The sequence below is a fragment of the Martes martes genome (assembly GCF_963455335.1).
Source record: "Martes martes genome assembly, chromosome: 6".
Lineage (NCBI taxonomy): Eukaryota > Metazoa > Chordata > Mammalia > Carnivora > Mustelidae > Martes > Martes martes.
In genome coordinates, this window is record NC_137893.1 from 134,299,406 (window position 1) to 134,310,751 (window position 11,346).

General features: G+C 39.2%; 1 protein-coding gene across 1 annotated transcript in view; it reads left to right on the plus strand.

The window, feature by feature from the left end:
- Nucleotides 1–11,081, plus strand: part of LOC308344416 (phosphatase and actin regulator 1-like) — a gene marked incomplete at both ends in the record, with an annotated part of 52,487 nt that extends 41,406 nt beyond the window's left edge. The window contains 2 exons of the mRNA XM_080805964.1: nucleotides 3,854–3,908; nucleotides 10,961–11,081. Of these exons, the coding sequence (XP_080662090.1) occupies nucleotides 3,854–3,908; nucleotides 10,961–11,081 (176 nt within the window). The remainder of the gene's footprint in view (nucleotides 1–3,853; nucleotides 3,909–10,960) is intronic.
- Between the last annotated feature and the right edge of the window lie 265 nt (nucleotides 11,082–11,346).

Here is an 11,346-nt window from a genome sequence, read left to right on the forward strand (position 1 = left end):
GGTGTGTGTGTGTGTGTGTGTGTGTGTGTGTGTGTGTGTGTGTGTGTTGCGGAGGTGGGGGAGGGTAGCGCGTGGAGACCTACATCCGCCCAGGAGTCACACGCGGGCTTTCCCCTTTCATGAGGAGAAGAAAGTGTTGTCAGTGATAACAATGATCTTAGGAATCACCAAGGCTGGCTGGGGATGCGAGTGCACTGGCTGTGGGCGGAGGGTCTGGCAAGGCTCTGCTGGTGAGGTTTGCTGGCAGGGCTACTACAGGGTGGAACTTGTTGGTGACATTCAGACTGGTGATTTTGCTGGGTTGATACCACTGCTGCGGTGTGGGCTGGGGAGAGGGTTGACAACTAGGAACAGGACCTTATCCTTTCCCCCAAGCAGTTTGAGAACAACCTTGGGGGTGATAATAATAATAACATGGTCCATGGGCTACATGTTAGGTGATTTGATTCTGCCAGTGGTACTTGTGCCCAAAGTGACCCAGATGGTGTGAAGTGAAAAGGACAACTGAGGTAAAGGAGGAAGGGAGATGGGAGGGAGGAGGATAGAGAGGATGGGAGGTAGGAATGGAAAGAGGGAAAAAGAAGGGACAGTAGAAAGGACTGAGAGATTCAGAAAATCAAATTGCTTCAGTTGAGACCTCTCTGGGTGCCTGATAAGCAGCACCCAGTGTCTGCTGTCCGCTCTGCTGTAGCTGCTCGAGATTCACAGGCAGACCTCACTCTCTGTTACTAGTAGATGGTTATTATCACTGGGAGGAAGTTGTTCACCACTAACTTCATACTGCTGCCTTTTCTGAATGCCTCCTGAGCTCCACCCCCCACTCCACCCCACCCCCAGCTTGTGTTTCTTCCTTTCTGAAATCCCTTAGTATTCTAGTAATCCCAGTGCAAAAAGTGTGAGGGCATTTTCCTGAAGACCCTCCTTCAAGATAGGTTTGGAAACCAAATAATACCATTTTCCTTAGCAAACTAAATCCTTGGAAATGGAACTGAATCAAAGTATGTGTGCGTGCGCGTGTGTTGGAGCAAAGAGGACCTTCAAATGATAAGTACTGTATACACTATTGAGAAGTTTGGACAAAAGATTAAAATTCTGATTAGAGAAACAAGATGTGGTGTCCAAGTGACCATATCTTCATGACCGGAAGAATGGCAACAGAAAGTACCAAAGTGGCTACGGTCCTTGGAATATTATTTTCCTGTCTCGGTGATTTTGGGTTTTGATTGTATGTTCCTTGTCACTCCTAAAATGTTTTCCTCTGGCTTTAGGGCTGGGGAAATGAGATCTTTAGTGGGGGCAGTTTTGGCCATTTTTGTGGTATGCTGTAGTAGCCTGTGGTCTCATTATGGAACTGTTAATCCTTCACTTGTATGTTCCACATTCAGGATGTGGTTGGAGGGGTCTTCAGAAGGACTGAGAAGAGTTTCTTTTATGATTGAGATTGTTTTCTCACTGAGAAATATTAGAAATTGTACTACTGACCCCTTTGCTACCAAACTCTGGTATATTCCTTAGGGTCTTCTGCTTAGGACAGGAGAAAAATGGCTGGAGTGGCAGTTAGTAAAAGTCGTTTACCTTGTTTTACTTTTAAAACAAAACAATAACATAAAATACTAAAAGGGAGCTTCAAGTTTCAGCCACTCCTGACTTGGGTTGAGCCATTTTGCCACCAGATTAAACCCAGTGACTTGCTATCTTTTATTCTGGTTGAATTACTCTGGAGGCCAATTAAATGCCTGGACTTTTCAGACAAGACTTGTCTCCCTATAATCTGGAAATAAACAAGTCCAACAGTCCCTTCTATATGTCCCTTAGAATTCCCCCCAGAAGTAAAATTAAGAAAGACACCAGCAAGAAAGAGAAATGCCATGCAGGAGATGTTGGAAAGAAGGGAGGGCAGTCGCAGTGGGCTGTGTCTGCGGTTAGGGGAGCTGTCCTCTCTCTGTGGTGCTGAAGCAAGGGACTGTGTGACATGACTGTAAGCAAGATATGCAGGGGAGGGGTGCCCAGTCCCTCCAAGTGATGGAATCCCAGGGAAAACACAGAAGATCTAGCCACCGAAAACTTTTCTATCCCTGCCCACCTACATTTACCGCCTGTTTACTACGCCTCGCGTCTACTGCTCCTCTGCTCAAATCAAGCAGTTCTGCTCTAATTTTGTGCAGGCTGCTCACTCCCGGTGCTTTGTTTATTTTCCAGCTGGTTTCTGGTTGCTTTTCTGACATAGTAAGATCTACTCGCAGATGTGCCTTTCCCCCGCGTTTAAAAGTAATTGTAACCCCTGGTTTAAAAAGCAAACAGCCTTGTTTATCTCCTTGAGCAGCAAGTTGTAATTAAACTATTAGTGTCGTTATCAGCGTTACTGAACAGAGGAGCCTGCACACTTTGGATAAATTACATAATTTGGGCATAGAGAGAATTTTGTTTGTCTTTTAGCAACAATTTACAAACAATTAAGCAAGAAGCTTTACTCTGCTCTTTATTCCCACTCCTCTTCTACCCCCCTAAATAGTCACTTATTGTTTATTCTTTCCAGAGAAATTCCTTATTGGTTTAAACTATTTATGTTTAATATTTGCTTTCTCACACCCACTCATTATACGTAAGTCCGTGTTTAATATTTTAGAGGTTTAGTAACGCTTCATGGAATAAATATACGTATATTCATTTTATTTGGATATCACAAAATCATTTTGGATACCAACACCCTTAAACTAATCTATATAGTTGCCAAATAAAGTAGACTGGGCATTTTGAATACTAATTAAATACTTAAGCATCCTTTCAACTATATCTTGTCCCTGAGGGCACTTAATAATATCATTTCAGAAATAACTCCACAGCTTGAGTGAAGGATATACTCCTTCACCTACAGTCCCATGTCAGTCAAAGAATAGCACCAAAATGTGGGTCTTAAATCATTTTATGAAGATGCAAATTTCAAGTTTCAGCCTAAACTGCCAGAGTATAGAACAGAAATTTTCAGAACCGTGACTTCCATTTTTTTCTAAAGGAGGCTCTTTTGTAGGTTTTTAGCTTCTGTTCAGCACGTAGTATATTATGTTAATATTGATGATTGTTTACTAAAGATAGTATAAATGCTAGAGAAAATTAAGCCAATGTATCTGCTAAAACTTACCCAGACACATCAGACCTCATTTAAAACATTGAAAGAGGTTTTTTTTTTTTTTTTCCCTGAGAAATTAAAATGTGTTATAAGGACATCGTGTAACAGAAGAATATGTTCACACTATTAGTAGCAAGTGTTTCTAATTGTGTTCTCACTTAGTAATGAACATCACTGACATTTAGCTTGTGAGAACTTACCCTGCCTTATGAGGTCATTCATTCACTGCATTGAAGTGAATGCAGTGAAGTTGCCTCTCATCTGGTGGATGTTTTCCTATAAGCGAGAGTGGTTTTTTTTTATCTTTATATTGAGAGCACATAGAAGAGTATTGTACGCATAGAAGGTGCTGAAACTGGAAAGTTCTCTGCAATTACATACTAAAGTGAATGGAGGTGTTATGGTAAATAGAAGATTTAAGCAGATCAAAAATTTCTTAGGGGATGTCAAAAGAAGGAAAGCTAGTCACCCTGATGCTTTAGGATTGTTTAAAACCCAAAACCAATATTGAGCTATGACTGAGAACAGTAAGAACTTCTCTAATCATAAGGAAGTTTAACCTTTGTTGACATTTCAGAATTGCTTTTGTGTGGAGTAGATTTTAAGTTAATAGCATGGTTAGCCTCAGAATACCTGTCCTCCTTGGGAGGTCAAGTTCTGTTTTAGTTTCGATGTCACCCGATAATAGTTGTTTCTGACTTCTACTGGTCTTCTCCACTCTTTTAGGCACAGAGGATAATGGCAGTCAAAATTGGCTTGTTCTGGCTACTTGTAAGAATGGGTGGGTCAGCCAGATTAAGTTATAAACTGGGTCTCAGGAGATCTCTTTCCTGCCTTTCTTGAGGAGGAAGTCTTTATCTCTTAAATTATGAAAACCTATGATACTGAGAAGTGACAGTCCAGAATGTGCCATCATCACTTAGCAATGAGAACTGTCCCTAGGCAAAACTGTGAATATTGTCATACTCAACCAAGATTGTTTCACCAATCTGAAGGTCTTGGCAATCATCTTCCTTTACTCTTTCACTGAAGAATGCCAGTGTCTCCTTCATTTTTAAAAAAATTTATTCATTTATTTATTTTTTTTTTTACTGATTTCAAATTGAAGGCTGATCATATGGGTCTGGCTTTAATTTGGTGGGCCCAAAATCTCCTTAGAAGTATTGCTTCTAAAAAGAAGGGAGGGAGGGAGGGAGGGAGGGAGGAAGGAAGGAAAGCAGGAAGGAAATACTGCTTTTCACATTCAGTAGCCACATTCCAAATGGATGGCCATGTAGTTGACCAGAAGCCTCTATTATGAGACTCTCTGAGGGTCTGCCCTCCTTCTTTACTGTTATTAAAGCTAACCAACTTGGTAATCTCATTATGTAGTACATTCAGATGGTACTGATGAAACCGCTTCAGACAATATAAATAATATAAACAAGGTTAAGGAAAGTAAATAATTAACAATATGAGAAAATGGGAAGCCCTTGGCTGTTAATACTTAACGTGGCTGCTTATCATGTCATCATTTCAACAACAATCCATATGTTTATGAGACAACTCAAATACAAAATCTGTGTCACATGGTTAAATTTTCTTGGGATCTCTGGTCTGGGCATTATTCATTTTTTTTTAACATCTAAGTATTATATTTACTATTATCTTATCACTAAATGGTAAGTTACTTGTTTAGTTTGTCTATAAAAGTATATATTTTTTTATTTTTATGGAAGGCCATGGTGGTGTGTTTTATATGAAAAGTATGAATCAAGAGTCAGAAAAACTTGATTTTAATGCATCTCTGCATCTGATAGCATGGGCAAGTCATTTAATTTTTCTAGGCTTGATTCATTCAGCCCTAAGATGAGGGATTTAGATTTTTTTAAAAGATTTTATTTATTTATTTGACAGAGAGAGATCACAAGTAGACAGGAGGCAGGCAGAGAGAGGGGGGGAAGCAGGCTCCCTGCTGAGCAGAGAGCCCGATGTGGGACCATGACCCGAGCTAAAGGCAGAAGCTTAACCCACTGAGCCACCAGGCACCCTAGGTTTTAAGACTGCTAAAGTCTCATCCAACCTAAAGATTTCCCATGAATACCTGATACTTCTAACTCTAGCTGTACTACTGGATATACACTATACCACTGATTTTTTAAAAAGATTATTTATTTATTTATTTGACAGACAGAGATCACAAGTAGGCAGAGAGGCAGGCAGAGAGAGAGAGGAGGAAGCAGGCTCCCTGCTGAGCAGAGAGCCTGATTCCAGGCTCGATCCCAGAACCCTGGGACCTGAGCTGAAGGCAGAGGTTTTAACCCACTGAACCACCCAGGTGCCCCTATACCACTGATTTTTATATGCTGTCTTATTTATGGTATAAAACATATAGTGGAATAGCGTAATTATAGCAATAATTAAAAATATTTAATTATAGCTAAGTTATGAAAATAAGCTTAATTAAAAGAAGAATTGATAAATGTTAATAATCAATATTAATTCTTAATAATAATGTGCTAGAAGGCACATTTACATTAATCATCTTAATTAAAATGTTTATGTTTTAAATTTGAATATTTAGGGATTCGAGTCTTTAACATGGTTGATGCTTTGTAAATATCTGTTGAATGGTTGAATAGGTATTGGAGAAATCATGGCAATAAATGAAAAGTGAGAAAACTAAATATTAACCCAGTCTCCCAATTGGCATTAGCCTGTCCTCTTTTATAATTAAAATGAATAGGGTATTTAAGATCTATATTTTCCCTTTATCCTTTTAAATTACCAGGGAAGGTAAATATATCCCTTTGGAATTCAGATAGAATAACCCTAACTTCTAGATACTAAGTGTAAAAGTTGGTCATGGATTTCAAAGAATTTTTTTTCCTTTATTTGACAGGAGCAAATAAATTGTTGGTTAGAATAGGTGCAAAACAATGTATTTCATGCATATGTTTCATTGCCAACCAAAATGTTTTAATACGACACATGGAGTTACTCCTTGATGTATGCAACTTCAATTTGTGATTATTTATTATACAAGCAGGCATTAAGACACAAGTGGAAGCAGAAGATAGTTTGTAGAGCTATTTTTCTCTTTGGCTTGATAAGGTGAAAAAAGAGACATGTATTAGAGCCAATGTATTATGTCATGTAAACGGAAGAGGCCCTGAAAGAACTATTAATAGAGATAATATTTCCTCATTGTATGATACAAGAATTCTAGCATTTTTTGCCCTTTGTTTCATCACTGTCCCCACCCACTTTGGTAGGTGATAAAGTGGATGTGATTTCAGGAGGAAAAAAAGTGAGCCATGTTGACATCTTAATTGCTTTAATTTACAAGTCTTTTATATAATGTAAGATAGTTAAATAAAAGACAAAATCAATTTTATGGCCTTATTGAATGATGATGGATTGGCATGACTTTCTACACAGGTTATTGAGGGACAACAGGAATAGTCACACTACTAGTTATTTAACATTTATAAAGACAAGTGTTTTATAAAAGCCTGTAGCTTTCCTATTGATCTTTTCTACCACATCTCTATACCCTAAACTAACAATTCAGGAACAGTGTCTTTGAATAGTTAACATTTGGGCTATAATTGTAGTCATGAGAATTCAAAGTACATCTTGGTTTTGAAACTATACTGAACATTATCAATATGATTGTTTGCCATTTATAGACATAGAGATCCCATTATTTCTGGATCTCTACCAAACATATGATAGCAAGTTGGTTTAATACTCAACCATGGTGTAAACAAAATATAGAAAGAGCTTCATTGTTCTTGAATTTATCCCTATTCCATTTGAGACCTGTGCTTTGTGGGGGAGGTGGAAGAAGGTAAGAAGAAATAATAATATAATAATACTTATTCATTCAACAAATATTGAGGAGTTGAATATGTATTAGACCATGTTTTAGACACTTGGGAAACATTAGTGATCAAAACAAATAACATCTAGCCCTCATAATTTTTAACTTCTAAAAGTGGGTTATGGACAATAAACAATATAATAATTACATACATTGCATAGTATTCTATAAGTTAAGTGTTAGGGCAAAAACAAATAAAGCAAGCTAAGAGTGTAAGGCACATGGAGGCAAAGAAATGGGTGGATTGCAGGATAGGCAACACTGAGAAGAAGGAACGAGAACCAAGTTCTCCAAAGTAGGTGAGAGAATGAGCAAAAAGCCAGTATGGGTGGAGGACAGGGCAAGAGAGAGCTCAGGGAGAGTGAATGGAAAGCCTCTTTATCTGGACTGTTCCTGATACGTTCAAGACCTGGCAAGGAGCCCAGGCTCTCTGGAGAGGAAATTCGTGAGGGAACAGGGGCCAGATTACACAGGAACTGGCAGGCCACTGCCAGGCTTTGACTCTCCTCTTAGTGAAATGTGGGACGGTGCAGGGATTTAAGCATAAGAGTAACATGATCTGAGAAAGATCTTTAAAAGGATCACTGGGACTGCTGTGGTATGAGCAGACTCTTGTGGGACAATGAGGAAGCAGGGAAGCTAATTTGGAAGCTTTTACAGTAACCCAGAGGAATAGTGGAGGCTCAGCAATGACGTACAGCAGCAACAGTGAGAATTGGTCAGATTTTGTATGTATTTCAAGGGATAGCCAACAAGCTTTCATGATGGATTCAGTGTGGGTTGTAAGAGAAGGAAAGGACCAAGAAGTCCCTCAAAGGTTTGGCCTGAGCAACTACAGGATAAAAGAGCCATTTTGGAGCATGGGGGAATGGTCAGAAGTTCAAATGCAGAGAGGTCAGATGTGAGATGCCTTCCAGACATCCCAGTGGAGCTATCAAATGGGCAGTTGGACAAGCCTAAGGCTAAACATGAGGTCTGGCTCTGAAATAAATATTTAAGTTGTCTCCATATACAAAGTGTTTATTAACAACTACTGTGCCAAGGGCTTTATTAGCATTTGCTCATTTATATCTCATAATGACCCTATGAGATTGGCATGGTTATTACAATCCTTATTTTAACCACTTAGAAACTAAGTCACAAAGAGGTTAAATAACTCAGCAATGGAGATGTAGATAATTAGGGGAATAAGGTGAAGAATTGGAATTTGGGTCATCTTTTTAATATGACTCCAAACCCATATTCTTAATGGCCGTGATTTCTTATAAGAGAGCAAGCTTATGTCAGCTTTGCCATACGGTCACACTTTAAGTTGAACATGGCTAAGGGAAAAAAAGAGATAGAAGTAAAAATGCATCCTAGCTCAGTATTTTAAAAATATTTGGCTAGGACTCACTAAGAAATGCACTTTAGGGGCGCCTGGGTGGCACAGTAGGTTAAGCAGCTGGCTCTTGGTTTCAGCTCTGGTCGTGATCTTGGGGTCATGATATCGAGCCCCATGTTGGGCTCTTTGGTAAGTGTGGAGCCTGCTTGAGATTCTCTCTCACCTTCCCCATGCGCCCTTCCTTGCTTGCACTCTCTCTCTAAAAAACAAAACAAAACAAAAACCCAGAAAGGGAAAAATGTGCTTTATATCACCTCACGTACACACACGCATATTTAAAATTAGAATAAAATATTCCTCAAAATACTCCTAATAGATGCAAATATACTATGATGTTTTCTGTATTATCCTATCTTATCCCTTCCTACTTCATTTCATTCTAACATAGTCTAGTTACAAAAATGCTAGTTACAGCCCATCTAAGTGATTTTACCAACCAACGGTCTAAAAATCATTACTTTATTGGTAGTTTACCAGATGCTATCTCTGAACTCAGAAACAGTATTTGCAAGGAAATCCCCCAAAGAATGTGGTAAATTCATTTTCTTAACTGGAAATGAATCAAGGTGAAAGAGAAAAACCCCAGAGTCAGGGCCAACTTAGCTATTGGGTTCAGTAGGCACAGAGTTCAGGCTCACAATACTTTTCAAGGCCCACAAAAATGTTTTAATTTCTTGTAAAATCAAGAGAAAAAATGAATATAATTCAGCCTGGTTTATATTTGTCTTTATACCAACATAGTAATAAAATACAGTATTTATTTATTTATTTGTGGTGAAAGGAGCTTTTAAAGGCAAAAATGCCTAGGAGCCACGGAAGTCACAACGCAGCCCTACAGAATGCAAAGAGAGCAGTCCTTTCTTTTCCAAAGTAGTCCAGTGGTTGTGTGGATATACTTTTGAAACTATGCTTCTTTGGTTCAAACCCACACTCTGTCACTTACTAGCTTTCTGACCTTGGGCAAGACATACAACCTCTTCTGATTTCAGTTTTCTCACCTATAATATGGAATTAATAATGGTGACAATCTTGGAGGGTTTTTGTTGTTGTTGTTGTTTTTGAAGAGCAGATAATTTTATTACATGTGAAAAGCTTAGAATAATACCTGGCATATAATGAGTATTCATTACAGAAAGTGGAGGGCATTCATCTTTGTTCAATTCTTCCAAGATACTACAAAACAGAAAAGAATGGAAAGAATGAAAAGAAAAAGAAAAAAGGAAGATGTCCATCTAGTTACCATATCTTGTAGGACCAAATGAGCTACACATTTGGAAGCTACAACTTCCACATAAGGAACAAATTTTTTTAGCTAAATTTTACATCTATTCAGTGCTTCTTGTCTGGAGTATTGAATGAATATGACAGGCCCAGAGTGAGAAAGGAAGTCACCGTCAGACTCTAAAAGTTAAGGAAATTTACATTTAATGTCTATCCTCTGACTGAAGTTGAATGGATCAACCTTGAAATTTCTTTTGCAAATGGCCACTTGGAAATGACTATTCCGGTAGAATAAGTACTGGACTTTCCAGTGATCCCCCGAACATGGAACAGGTGTTTTGTGGAAAGGGCGGGGGGGGAAGAGCAGAGAAAGGGATATAGGGAGAAGAAAGGAGGAAGGCAAAGAGGGAGGGAGAAAAGAAAGAGAATACAACTTTTTAGTTTGAGAAATCTTCCATGTCGGCCAGGTGAACATCAAAAAATCACAGAATCTTAACTTTTGAGAGCGAGGAGAAGCATCTTCTCTTCCCTGAGTCATGGGCACAAGTGTTCTGTGACAGGTTTGGAGATTTGCTGATCTCAAAATCTGAGTTTGCTACTGAAGGGCTGAATCATCTCTGAATCTTTGAAACCTGTAATATGGGGATAACAGGCTGCCTCATTTTTGTTGACACTTTAAGGACCAAACATGAAAATGTTTTGCCAAGAGCCAAGTACTATACAAAGGCAAGAGACAGATGTGGTCTGGGTGAATGGGACAGCTTTAGATGTCTGGCTGTGCCACAAATAAGGCATGGGAATGAAAATGTGAAAACCAGACTAATTCTACTTAAAATGTTGCCTTTGCCATAGCCAAAAATTCAACACAGCCTAATAGCCCAAAAAGACTGACTATAGCATCTACTGACTTATAAATGTAGGTGACCTTCATGCCTCCACTGTCAGCTCTCATCAGGGAATGATGTGTGGCTGCCTTAGGATATTATTATCAACCTGTAAGAGAAAAAGTGCTTGAATTTTTACTGTACTGCACTCTAGATACACTGGCCATGTGGGGCACCAGTCCAACTTGGCCATAGGCAGACGCTCAGCCCAATAACCAAGTACACTCCTCTTTCCCAACCTCCCCTCCCATTTTCTTCATGCTCTACTCCTTCCCCCAACTGACTGCCCTGATTATTTGTTTTGACCTTAAACAACACACCCAAAGCTTTCAAGGCCAGTTCTTCATTTCTGAGAGGAAGAAGCTTAAACGTCCCCAGTGTATCTGCGGAAGTCTAGGGCTGTTCACTACCTCCCACTCAAACCATAGAATTATACATTTTGCACAGCTGTGAAGCCAGCTGTCCTGTGTTCCCTCCAGATCACCCTCCGTGCTGCCTTCCAGCAACATCTTTGCTGTTTCTGGACATGATGCTGGCTGTAATCAGCGAGGAAGCAACTATTTCAGTAAGAAAAGTGACTTCCACCAGCAGTTTTGGTAAAGGACTCAGAGACACCTCACATGTAAGGCAAATTCACAGTTCTAGGAACACTTTCTCCATGTTCAGTGCATTCCACTGAATAGGACAGGCACAAACAAAATTAGGAGTGGATGGGTTTTTATTTTTATTTGTACTTTTTGTCTTTGTTTCATCATTTAGAGGAATTTCATTCATATAAAAGCAAAAACTTTCAGCGGATGTCTGGGTCTGGAGCTATGATGGGCAATGCAGACCACACCAAATTGTGGCTTATCACAGATTCCCC